At 35.7% G+C, this 13,960-nt stretch overlaps 1 protein-coding gene across 9 annotated transcripts in view; it reads left to right on the forward strand.

The window, feature by feature from the left end:
* The window catches only part of FOCAD (focadhesin), a 319,501-nt gene that overhangs the window by 261,909 nt on the left and 43,632 nt on the right, over positions 1 to 13,960 (forward strand). For all 9 annotated transcript variants that reach the window (XM_030819707.1, XM_030819627.1, XM_030819549.1 and 6 more), the window contains 6 exons: positions 176 to 295; positions 1,721 to 1,843; positions 2,303 to 2,380; positions 3,059 to 3,130; positions 4,427 to 4,529; positions 6,420 to 6,500. In XM_030819707.1, coding sequence (XP_030675567.1) covers positions 176 to 295; positions 1,721 to 1,843; positions 2,303 to 2,380; positions 3,059 to 3,130; positions 4,427 to 4,529; positions 6,420 to 6,500 — 577 coding nt within the window. The remainder of the gene's footprint in view (positions 1 to 175; positions 296 to 1,720; positions 1,844 to 2,302; positions 2,381 to 3,058; positions 3,131 to 4,426; positions 4,530 to 6,419; positions 6,501 to 13,960) is intronic.

Genomic DNA, 13,960 nt, shown 5'->3' on the forward strand with positions numbered 1-13,960 from the left:
TGTTATGAAATACTAAATATAAGTTAGGCAGCAAAACAGTTCCCAATCCATGGTAAATGTATTTGAATCCAATTCTTACTGTGGGGGGAAGTTTGACAGAATATCTTGTCAACTAAACCAAGTTCTTTTATTTTTCCTCCTGAAGACACATTTTTCTGCTGTATTTTCTTCTCAGGTCCTTGCCTACACACTTAGCTGTGTATGTACATCAGCGTTCAGTGCTGGAATTATTGAGGCTACAGAGGCTGAGGATGTTATGAACAAGCTTCAACTGTTAGTGGAGAATAGCCAGCAGGTTGGAATGTGTGCCCTGATTATTTCTCTCTGTGGGTCTCATGCTGCTGCTAAGTTCTGATTTTGACTTACTCTGAATTAGAGTATAATGGGATATTTTTTGTGTCTAGAACTGAGGAACTTCTAACTATTTTCTTCTCTCACAGCTGTAGCCAAAAGTCACAGATGTCTTTTTCTCTCCTTATCCCCTGTCTCATTCTGTAGACATTTCTTTTTCTTTGAGAGAGTATTGATAGGCTTTTCTCTCTCTCTCTCTGACTATTGCTCTGTAGTTATAAGATCATAAAATATCTGGCTAGGGAATATGAGAGTTATGTAAAGCTAGAAACAAAAATTTGTAAAGATATGAATACATAGACATCTCTGATAAAGTCAAACTTCAGAAAATCTCTACTCATGACCAAATATGTATAAGAAAATTTAAGTACCTGTAAACTAAATTAAGTAACCTTAAAATGTTTCCTCTAAAATATTATTCAACCTTAAAAAAGAATGAAGTTCTGATATGTACTAGAACATGGATGAACCTTGAAGGCATTATGCTAAATGAAATAAACAAATAACAAAAAGCAAACACTGTGTGCTTTTACTTACATGAGCTGCATAGAGTAGTCAAAAGCATAGAGATGGAAAGTAGAATGGTGGTTGCTCAGGCCTACAGGAAGGGAGGAATGGGGAGTTATGTTTAGTGGGTAAAGTGTTTCAGTGTTTCAAGGTGAAGATTCTGGAGATGGATGGTGGTATTGATTGCACGGCAGTATGAGTGTACTTAATGCCGCTGAACTGGTATTCACAGTAAAGATGATAAATTTTAAGTGTACATTAATACAATAAAAAAAACTGAAAAAACCATTTGATCTGATTACACGTGCTATAGAATTTCCCCATGTGGATTTTTTAAAGGTTTTTCCAGTGTCTTAATATTGATGATAATGGGTTATTGCAGAATTCATTGGTTTTAAGCTTGTAATATTATTGTTACTGTTTTATGGTTATATACCTGCTCGCTTACATTCAGAGTAAGTTTTGAAAAATTGAAATGTAGAATTTTTCATATACTGTGCTTCTTATGGGATACTTTCTTTTTGTTTAGGAGTTGATTGAGCTTGTGTGGTCTACCTTGGTTTTTTCACCCTAACCTCTTCGGATTGTTTGAGCTAAGCTGCTCAATAGTGCAGTATTACTTTCCTGAAATAAATTACTCACTGAAGCTGAATTCCTTGCAATTAGACCCTGCAGTTTATGATGCAAACCAGTCTAGATTAAAAAAAAAAACAACACTAAGTCTCTGATTTTTCAGACAACAGATATAACTTGTCAGTAGGAAAGTTAGCACTAAAAGTGTTTATGTTGCTATTTATAAACGTTCTAAAGCTGTGTCTTTCTTTTTTCTTTTTCTCACCCCATTTTTATTTATTTATATCAGACTTCAGGTTTTGCCCTGGCTTTAGGAAACATAGTTCATGGATTGTCTGTGTGTGGACATGGAAAAGCTGAAGACTTGGGCAGCAAACTACTCCCTGCCTGGATCAGAATTGTTCTAACAGAGGTAGAGGTCACCTGTTGTATGCTATTTCATATTTTTATAATAGAGAAAGAACTACTTTATTGGATCATTTATAGTAGTTGCTGAGATATATACATTAATGGTAAAAGAATAGGCAATTTTAAATGAAAGAGATCATGTACTTTTAAATCCCTTATAAATAATGCATTCTGCCAATTATTATAATTTTTTTGAACTGGCTATTTTGTCTGTGTTTTAATTTTAAGACAACATTTTGTTTTTTGAAAAATAAAAAAGCAAGAATCCACCCATGATCTAACAACCTTAATCTGTTACTTGATTTTAGTGTGCTGCCATTTTTGGTTCAGTTATACAGGTTATGTTGACCCTATAAGTTTAGTACCAATTCGACTATTTATTTCTCTGTGTCCTAATAAGTTTTATAGAATCTAAACCCAAGGACTGATTCCCTCTTTTCATATTCTGATGCTTTGTTTTCAGGGAACTCCCACAATGCTTTGTCTGGCAGCTCTTCATGGCATGGTGGCCTTGGTAGGCTCTGAAGGGGATGTAATGCAGGTAAAGAAAGGAACCATGGAGGGGGAAGACATCTAAATGTGTTCATAGCCATAGCAGGAGGAGAATACCCAGTGTCTTAGTATGCTAAGAACAGAAGGATTTATGCTCATGGTAATAGTTACACCAGACTTTTTAATGCCTTGCTGTATGAATAATTGCAGTTAACCAAGGATTATTTCTATAGAGGTTTCTTCTTTATGTAATTTGGTTTTTAGAGATTAAACCTGGCCAACTTAGGTGCTCTCCACAAATTTCCCTGCCTGAGAAAAGATGATTGAAGGATAAGAAATTTCAAAAGTTATTTGCAAGAAACTCCATTTTGCATCTGTAATGTCTGATATATGTCTATGTAATTGTTCTTTAACTTCAAAATATTTTCACAGTGGACATATATATATATGTAATTTATAAGTAATTCTAAAGGAGCTCTGTTTTTATGCAGTAAAAGTTGACTGAGTGATTGCTTACATGCCACAGTGAACAGGTACCAGGAAATCAGTGATAGATAAAGCATGGGGCCCTGCCTTTGAGGAGCTCATAGCTTATGTATTTGAAATAGAAGGACATAATGATAAACTGTTTTATAGCTTAGAAGATGGATAGCTCATGCACTTGGAATATAACTCTTTACTTTTTTATGGGGGTGGGTGGGATGGGTATTTCTTCTTATTCTTTCAGGTGAAATCAGAAGCCATCCAGTCCTCTCATTTTCAAGGCAGACTTAATGAAGTCATCAGAACCTTAACTCAGGTGAGAAAATGAATTTAAAATCCTTGGGTGGATTTTTTTCTATTACATGATACAACATGTTTTACCTGGAAAATGGGAAAGTCTCTGGTTATTCCCACTGAGTTCAAGAGGCATTTGGGAGTGAGGTGTGGACCTGTGTTCACTGACAAACATGCACTACCTCTGGGAAAAAAAAGAAAGCTGGCATTTTTTTAGTAAACTTAAGTTGGCATTGGTTTTCCTTAAAAACTAAAGCCTGATTCTGCAAGGAATGTCAGGCCCTAAAGATAATGAAAAATAGAAGGTGATCAAAGGGCATGGCAGATCTTGGTAGAAAGGTCAAGAGGCACTAATTCAGATGTCACCAATAAAAGTATTTGGGCATATCATTGTAATTGTTATCCTTGACTAAAGAATAGACATATTGATCTTCGAAGAAATGTTTTTATCTTTTAAGATTTTTTTTTAAAAAATGATTATGTTTGTTGCATAAAATTTGAAAGCACGTAATGAAAGAAGCTGAAAAAAATATCACCGAGGGTCCTTCAAACCAGAAGCAACTGTTAGTGATATTTCGTCATACTTCTTTTCAAGTATTCTTTTGTTTGCATAGTTGATATTCTTAGTGTGTATAGAACTTTATATTTTATTCTTTTCATTTAGCATACTTGTTTTCGTTCTTGTAAAATGTAGCTGATGATAATACCTACCACATAAAGGCGTTTTAGTAATTCAGGCTTTTAAAAGCAAACAAAAATCTCTGAACAGACAAAACTCTTTTTTGCAGGTATGAATAGAAATATTCTCAAAAAAGAATTCTATTGCAATTTAAGTTATCATAATGTGGGAGAAAAATCTGTAAATGAAAATTATTATTTTAAAAATCCTTATGAATGATAAAGCAGCAGTAGAGCATAATTTACAGAAGAGAACAAAATGTATCTCCTTCCATTTTTAGAGGAATTTTCATGTTAAGTAACTGTCACCCCTTTTCTACTTTCTGGATTTTGTTCTTTTGCCATTTTTTGAAAATTTATTTGAGACCAGTCTCACTCAGTGAAACCTGAGAAAACCACTAGTACTTTCTGCCATGATTAAATGATTGATTGAATCATTCATTCATTCAGCAGACACTTGAGTATCTATATGACCTAGGTATAGTGTACTAGACACATGATATTACATCTTGTCATAGGACTGCTCATTGCCAGCCAAGCCACCACCTCCTAAATGACTGGTGACTTTCTGTGAGTGACCTTTTATTGAATAGAACTTGGATCTTATCCCATCATTGAACTGTTGCCTTTTTATTTGTAGGTCATTAGTGTCTCTGGGGTGATTGGTCTCCAGTCAAATGCAGTCTGGCTTCTTGGACATCTTCATCTATCTACTCTATCCTCAAGTCAAAGTAGAGCCTCTGGTAAGATTAAAGTCATAAAATACTGGAGCTGGAAGGGAGGGATTGCTGACCCAGCCCTCTGTACTTTGTTAAGAGCATTAATCTTCACAACAGCCCTAAGTAATGGGTATTACCATCTCTATTTTACATCAGAGGGAAATGGTGTATGGAAAGGCTTCCTGACTTACCCAGGGTCATGTGGCAGTAAGTGGTGGACATGTGGTTCGAACTCAGATCTTTTGGCCTCCAAAGCTCATATTCTTTTTACTCCTTCTCTCTGCCTCCCTTAGAGAACAGTTTAGACATTCAGTGTCCTGTATTTCACAAATGAAGAACTCATGGCTTGGAAAGATTACATGAGTTACATACAGAGTTAGTTTGGTAACAAATCTAGAAACTAGGAACCAGGTCCTTCAAGCTTGGAACAGATTTATTTTACTAGATGTAATGGTAGTTTGTATAGTATTCATGTTTCATTAAAAGTCTCTTCATATATAGCTGGAGTTTTCTGGCCTCTGATTTTGAAAAAATAATGGGGTAAGTACATTTAAAGGTGTGTACCTTTTTAGCCTTGGAATTGAAATTCTAGGCCTTAATATGACAAGGCCTTTTCTATTTCTAGCTTTTTGGTAAAAGCAGTAAAAAGTATTTGCAGTCCCCACATGCTTAATGTGCATTTGTACTTGGAGATTTTCTGGGGAAGGCATGACTGTTAATACATCTGCTCCTTGCTCTTTATAGAATTTTGACCCACTGGCTATCTTGGACCCAGGCCAGAGAGGTTTAGGTACCAATGATTCCTTATTAAAACTTAGTTTTACTTACCCACTGACAAGTAGTCTACAGATGGCATTAACGTAAATGTGGGCCTCTGTAATTACCATTTTCCTTTCTTTCAGTCATTCTGTAGCTATGGAAATAGGACAATTGGTCCACAGCCTTGGCAATGTAGTGAACTTTAGACAGCTAAAGTTACCGTATTAAAATGGAAAAAAGAAGAAAACTTAGTCATACCGGAAGCCCTGGGTAATACTAGTTTTGAAGGGCAGGGATCTCACAGTGTCCTGGTAAGATAAGATATTTATGTCAGGCTTTTATTTTTTTATGTAGGCTTTTAATTGCCATATTATGGGGTACTTGGTCTGGCCTACATATACTCAAATCAGGTACTAGTGAATCATCTTATACCCAGGTTCTTCTGAACAAAATGATTGTGTATCTGGAAAAGTGCAGCTACTTGTTCCTGATGGAATTTTCCAATTGAGTCATTTATTGCAGTAAAAACCATCTCATGAAACAATTATGGGAAACTGGAAGGAAAAGAATTTAGGAGACACTCAGGATTCAACTAGCATAAATGTCACTGCTTCACCATTCCAGCTCAGCAACCACATCTGGTTATTTGCACATGTTGGTCACTTACAGGTCTCTGCCTGAGGTAAGGGGCTGGTGCTGTTAACACTACTTATTGAATTTCTATGGTTCATATATTCGATTCCACATGTCCTGAAGTGGCACCTACTACAGTGGTCTCAGCCTTTAAGCTCAGCAGACTCCTTGCTGAACCCTGAGGAGGTCACTGGATTGGGGCTCATTGATGTGACAATGTGGAAAGGATTTTTTTTTTTTAAACCACCTCACTCAAGTGTTCATCCTCTGTGATTTTTTTTTTTGCAGACTTTTCTAAGTTTGCCACCATTTTAGATTTGCTTCCATAGCTTTAGTGATTACTTCAAGGCCAGTCACTTAATCTAATAGAATTAGTTGCAGCCACAAAGTATTGTGCTGAGATTAATGGCATAAACATCTCCACTTTGTCTCTAGGTTGATATGGCAGCATGAGATCATTATCTTTCCTTCATTAGTCCTGCCAAGTTCACTGGTTAGTTTGATCATTTTCTGTCTCCACAGTTCCTACTGACTATAGCTATTTGCCTGAAAGCAGTTTTATTGGAGCAGCCATTGGCTTCTTCATTACAGGAGGAAAAAAAGGCAAGTGAGCACATTTCTTGAATTTTATCATTCTATCTCCATGTTGTTATAAGTAAATTTGTGTACCCTAAGCATGCCTCTGTAGAATCAAGCAATATAAATCTGAAGGGGTGAATATTTTCGTCTGCAAAACCATCTTTGCAGTAGAGATGACCAGCAGCTAGCTACAATAATTGGTACATAAACATACACATTGTGTGGTTTCTTAGAATCGCTGTCTCTGACCGTGGGTGGCTCTGTGAAAATCTTAATCTCCCATTTGGCCCTTTCAAAAGTATAAGCACAGATTACTTTTCCTATCCATTTCAAGTGAGTGTGATCTAGAAAGAGGAAATACACCTGGGTGCAGTTTCTATCCCAGGATCTGTCTTGCAAGTAGATCTTCTCCCTGCATCTTTTATAATCATTCTGTGTTGTTGAAATCACTGGCTCTAGTTCCTATTTTTAGTTTGTGTTCTTTTGCTTGCACACATTTGAGCCTTTGTGATTCTGTATTGCTGCCACCCCCATTAAAGCACAAGCAACTTGAAGACAGAGATTGAGTGCCTTTTGTTTTTAACTGGAGCCAGAACAATGCCATGTAACTTATTGAATAAATGCTCCTTAATAATACACATATAGTTTTCAGGGCTGTGAGGAAAAAATGGGTTAGAACTGAACATGTCATGGCTCAGGAATCAGCTTCATTACCGTGATATTCTTTCATTGATAGGTTTGCCAATTTTATTCTTCCTTGGCTAGGTCAGTCTTCCTTGGTTAGGTCAGTCTGGGCAAAATCAGTGCCTGTATTTTAGCAAGACCATCCCAATTTTAGAAAGGAAAAAAATAAACAAAAAAAACTAGGAAAAATCTGGAAGTGGCAGTTTGATTTGTGACGGTCATGGAACTAAAATGTTACCTTTGGAAGGGAAGTCAAATCTGTGTTGTCTGATTTCCCATTGGGTACAGTAATCCTTGGAGCTTCCAGATTTTGAATATTTTCATAGCCTGGAGACAAATTCCATTAATTTCTGGAGTTCTAGAATTTGTGCTATTATTCTAGGGTCCTGAATTAGCATGATTTACTTATCCTCAGTAAAAATTGACATATGGTTATGTCATTGTTGTACATGACATATTTATATATAAACAGATCATATATTACACATAATGTACAGTTAGTTCATTGTTTATGTTACCATAAATTAAGTCTACTTAAAATAAATATTATAGTAGAGATGTCTTCATTAGGAAAAAATTCTTACTAAATGAGCATCTAAAATTTTCATGGCCAAACTAATGCTAGGAATATGTATATATTTCTGCTATATTTTTTGTTAGGTTGCTTATTGATAGGAAATTTTAAAATGACGTGAGATATTTTCATGAGAAATAAAAGTAAAAACTCTTAAGGTCAAATGAAAGACAGACTCTTTTTCTTTTCTAGTGAATAAAATGTTAGTCTAGCTCCCCAGATCCATATTTCTTGGCAGACATGAATTTTCTCTGAATCTTATGGGAAATTTTTGGTTGAATGTAACATTTTTATGATTCTGTAGTCATCGTACAACAGGAAATGTTCTGCTATAAGGCTGAAAAATCAAGTGGAACTCGAATCAGTGTTGTTATGTGCAGTCTTGCTGAAAGCTGTTTTAAAACAAATAAATGAAGTATTAAGAATGCCATATTACCAATCAGATTTTTGGCATTTTCAGGTTGTGGGAGAGGGCTGTCGTCTTGTCAGGTTTGCTGACTAGATTCAGAGGAAAATCTATTCAGCCTTACACATTACTAATGATGACCCCAGAGGAGTGGGGGCCGTGGGAGGCTGACCTCCGCCTCCGAAGCCCATTTACAAAAACAAAACCAGACCCTGCTCTATGGGGCTAAATGGGATGGCCAAATGCGGAGGTGTGCATGCAAACGAGTGTTTTCTTCTTCAATATACCCAGCTCATTTGAATTTTAATAACTCCCTTCTGAAGCAGCTTTTGAGTTTAAATGTCTGGATGTCACTCATCAGAGCCTGGTGGGGCTGCTGATAGGAAGGATGGCAACTTTAGTGAACTCTTTTGAGGAATAAATGGTTTTAGAAAATAAAAATAATGCTTAGCATAGGCAGAAAAGTTTAGGGATGGCATGGTTTCATTGTCTCTGCTTGCTACTTTCAACTTCAGCAGCTCACTAGAGGAAAGAAATGTGATGGGCCATCCCCAATCCACATTTGTGCCAGGATGATATTGGGCATGGTGGTCTCAAATTTAGCCAATCAAATTTGAGATAGTGAATCTGTTAATCTGTCTTCTGATGTTTAGGGCTTTCTCACTTAGGATACTCACTTTAGTACTCATGTGATAGAACATATAAGATGTTCATAGCATCCATTCTTTCATGCAGACCCACATTTTAAAACCATACTAAATAGATGAAATTCCCTCAGTTTTTAAATAATTCAATTCATGGTTTTGACTATAACTGGGTTTGTTTTTTTTATTTATTTATTTTTTTGCTACACCATGTGACATTCTCCTTTCTTCTGTCATAGCCCCGGAATTCCTCTATCAGATATATTGTTCCTTAATCTTTTGTCATCATTATTATCTATTTTTGTGAACATTTCTTGACAACTCTAGGCTTAAAATCTTTGCTCATCATCTAATTCCTCCTAACATGGATTTTTTTTCCCCTGAAGAACCTCTGATTTTTGACTCTTACTTTTTTTGCTTCTTTTCTACTTTTATTCTTTTGTCTGATTTCTGATTTTCTCAAGATCGTAGGCTGTTCAGATCTCATCAAGATTTTATCTACTTCTTTTATGATACATTAGAAACATATTTAAAGTACTTAATAAAAGTGATTCTTTCTAATGCTAATATTAGATACTTCTATATAATAGCATTATTTTTGTTATTATATTGCTGGGGAATGTGGCTAACACTTTCTAAGCTTATATTTCCCTATTATGCTTTAAAAGTTCACAGTAAGAAGTATTAACTAAGCAAAGTATATTTAAGTCCATGTAATAGTCATTATGAATGGCTTTCTTTCTTGATGTGGGATCATTGGTCAGTGATCTGCGTGTGTAAGTATTGGGCTTGGATACGAAGTACAGGTAGGCATATGCTCTTTCAGTCATTTTTGGACTATTAGCATGAAAGGTAATTGTTGAGAAGGAAATATGCCAAGGGAACAGACTTAGTGAACTCTTAGTGTAGAATAAATAATACGAGAAAGCTGCCCTATTTTCTGATGAAATCGTGGAGTTGGTTGCCAAGATTATATGTGATTTTTGAGTATTTTAATTTAGAAATAGTTTACCTGTACAACTGTTTAAAAAATATTATCAGAAGTCAGTGTATATGTATAACACTAAGTTAAAAGTGTATATAGAAGAAAATAAGACAATCCTCTGTCATGTCACCACTTGGAGATAGCCATTATAAATATGTCCTTCACAATGTCCTTCTACATGTATGTGTATGTGTTATATTGTACCATAAAATATATATTATTTTATTGTCTTATTTTTAAAAAAGCAGTGACTTTACATGTAAATGGACATAATTAGCACCCATGTCTTCCAAAAAAAAGCCTTGAGGAAGTAAGAAAAGAATCCTATTGCATTGTTTTCTGGACATTTGTCAATAGGATATTTTTTTGGTGTGTTTGATTCCTTTTTTGTTTCATGAGGTTTGTTTTCATAAACCTCATGAAAATGTTTGGAAGGAAAAATGTCACCAATTATCCCATGATTCTACAGCTATTATCATTTATGGATATTACTTAATTTGTTGCTTCTGGGATTACAGGCATGCGCCACCACGCCTGGATAATTTTTTGTATTTTTAGTAGAGACGGGACTTCTCTGTGGTGGTCAGGCTGGTCTTGAACTCTCGACCTCAGAGGTGATCCACCCGCCTCAGCCTCCCAAAATGCTGGAATTACAGGTGTGAGCCACCATGCCTGGCCTGTATTTTTGAACTTAATATGGTATTATAAACTTTCCCTGTTTTCATATATCACCATAACAATTATATAATAATAACTATTATTTTTGAGACAAGGTCTCTGCTCTGTCACCCAGGGTGAAGTGCAGTGGCACGATCATGGCTTACTGCAACTTCAAACTTTCTGGCTCAAGTGATTCTTCTGCCTCAGCCTCCCAGGTAGCTAGGAGTGCAGATACATACAACCAGGGTCAGATAATTTCTGTACTTTTTGTAGAGTTGGAGTCTCACAATGTTGCCTAGTCTGGCCTCAAACTCTAGCTTCTAGCAATCCTCCTGCCTTAGCCTCTTTAAATGTTGGGATTACAGGCATGAGCCACTGTACATGGCATAATTATGATTTTTAATTGACTATAGAATATTTCATCAAATTCATAAGTCATACTAAACTTAATCATTTTAGTATTGGTCATTTTAAAAATTTCAATTTTAGTGAACATCTTTTCTTTTCTTTTTTTTTTTTTTTTTGAGACAGAGTCTTGCTCTGACACCCAGGCTAGAGTGCAGTGGCGTGATCTCGGCTCACTGCAACCTCTGCCTTCCAGGCTCAAGTGATTGGCCTGCCTCAGCCTCCTGAGTAGCTGGGATTACAGGCAAGTGCCACCAAGCCCAAAAGATCATAGATATCTTTTTTTTTTTTTTTTTTTTTAGTAGAGATGGGGTTCTTCTGTGTTGGCCAGGCTGGTCTTGAACTCCTGGCCTCAAGTTATCTACCCTCCTCTGCCTCCCAGAGTGGATTACAGGTGTGCACCACCATACCTGGCCTTTAGTGAACATTGTTATGCACATAGCTCTCTTCTGCTACAGCTTTCCTTCAGATAAATTCTCAGTAATGTAGTGAGCAGGAGTCCGAGGATTTAGTGACTATAGGGATGGCCAGGCCTCACTGCCCTTCAAAAAGCTTTGCCAGTTTTCAGTACCTCAGCCCTGTATGAATTTGCAAAAATATAAAGCATAGAGGTTAAAAGCATAGGAGTCAGGCTACCTGGGTTCATATCCCACTTCCACTGCTTACTGGCTGTATAACTTCAGGCAAGCTGTGTCTGTAAGCTTTGACCGCTTCTGTAAAACGGAGAAAATAATTGACTGTTTTTTATAGAGTTTTGTAAGGATTATGAGTCACTTTATGTAACAGTACTTATAAAACAATATAAAGAATAAATTCCTTCTTTTATAATGTCATATTAAAAAGCAGCCCAAAAAACAAATGATAACAATAAAAACCAGCCAGGTATAAAATGATACCTTAAGACTACTCTCATTTGCATGTAATTGCCAGAAGGTCTGAACATCTGTAGATTTATTTACTGTTTAAGAGGTTGGTTTTTTTTTAAGTAAATTTGAAATTTAAAAAAAATTTTATTTTTTAATTGACGAATAATTATACATATTCATGGAGTACATAGAGATGTTTTGTTGATATTATGTGTAGTGATCAGATCAGAATAATTGGTGTATCTATCATCTCAAACATTTATCATTTCTTTGTGTTGGGAACATTCAATTCTTCCTCCTAGCTACTCGAAACTGTGTATTATTGATAACTATACTCACCCTACAGTAGTATAGAACACTAGAACTTATACCTCCCATCTAATTGTGGTTTTGTATCCTTTAACAAGTCTCTCCCTATCTCTTTCTTCCTTCTGCTCTTTCCCAGCCTCCAAATATTTTCTCTTCTACTTTTTACTTCTATGAGATCAACTTTCTTTTTGCTTCCGCATATGAGTGGGAACATGTGGTGTTTAACTTTCTGTTCCTGGCTTATTTCACTTAACACAACGTCTTGCATTTCTATCCATGCTGCCATGACCAGCAGGATTTCATTCTTTTTGATGGCTTAATAGTATTCCATTGTGGATATATACCAAATTTTAAAAATCCATTCATCTGTCGTTGGACCCCTAGATTTATTCCGTGTCATGGCTATTGTGGATAGTGCTAAAATAAACATGGGGTACAGATGTCTCTGATATAATGATTTCCTTTCCTTTGGATACCTGCCCAGTAGGAGGATTATTAGATCATATTGTAGTGCTATTTTTAGTTTTCTTAGGAGCTTCCCTACTGTTATTTATAGTGGGTGTACTAGTTTACATTCCCACCAACAGTGAATGAGTTCCCTTTTCTTCACATCCTCAACAGCATTTGCTGTTTTTTGTTTGTTTGTTTGTTTTTAATAATAGCCATGCTGACTGGGGAGAGATGATATCTCATTGTGGTTTTCATTTGCATTTTCCTGATGATTAGTGATGCAGAGCAGTTTTTCATATATTTATTGGCCATTTGTATGTCTTTTGAGAAATATCTGTTAATTTCCCCATTTTAAAATCAGATTGTTTATTTTTTGCTGTTGAGATGTTTGAGTTCCTTACATATTCTGGATATTAGTCCCTTGTCAAATGAATAATATGCAAATATTTTCTCCATTCCACAGGTTGTCTTTTCATGTTGTTGATTATTTCCTTTGCTATGCAGAAGCTTTTTAGTTTGATATAATCCCATTTATTTTTGCTTTTATTTTCTATGCTTTTGAGGTCTTACTCATAAAATCTTTCCCTAGGCCTGTGTCCTGAAGCATTTCTCCTATGTTTTATTCTTGCAGTTTTATCCTTTTGTGTCTTACATTTATGTCTTTGATGCATTTTGAATTGATTTTTGTAGGGCGAGAGATTGAGGGGTCTAGTTTAATTTTTCTGTCTATGGATATCCAGTTTTCCTAGCATCTTATGTTGAAGAGACTGTCCTTTCCCCACTGAGTGTTCTTGACATTTTTGTCAAAAATCAGTTTGCTATAGATATATAGATTAATTTCTGAGTTACCTATTCTGAATTTATTTTTAAATTTGTATTTTTTTACCCTTTTATTTTGAAACAATCTCAAACATAAAAAAGTCATAAAATGCATAGAAAAGTTGCAAAAATTGTCTTCCTTTTTTAACAGTAAGAAAAACTCCACATTCCTTTCAACCAGAGGCACTATTCAAGTTTCATCAACAATCCCAATGATGTTTTTAATAGAAAAAAATCTCATCTAGAATGTTGCTCTGCACTTATTTATTGTGTCTCTTTGGTCTCCTTCAACCTGAACACTTTTTCAGTTTTTTCTGTGACTTCCTGACTTTAACGAGTTTTAAGATTAGAAGCCAGTTAGTTTATACAATGCTCTTTAATTTGGGTTTGCCTGATATTTCCTATATTAGAGTTAGGTGGGTCACTTTTGGTAGAGTATGACAGACGTGGAGCTGTGTGCTTCTCACCGCATCCCATCCGTGGCACATGACGTCTCAGCTCTCTCCACTGGGGTGGTGAGCTTTGCTCACTTGGATAAGATGTTGTCTTCTAGGTTTCTCCACTATGAACTTATTCTTTTACCCTTATTTCAATAATCTTTCATGTGGAGATGTTTTGAGACTTCACAAATATTCTGTTTTCGTCCTATTTTCACCTATTAGTTTTAGCGTTCACTAATACT

The sequence above is a fragment of the Nomascus leucogenys genome, chromosome 1a, assembly GCF_006542625.1.
Source record: "Nomascus leucogenys isolate Asia chromosome 1a, Asia_NLE_v1, whole genome shotgun sequence".
Lineage (NCBI taxonomy): Eukaryota > Metazoa > Chordata > Mammalia > Primates > Hylobatidae > Nomascus > Nomascus leucogenys.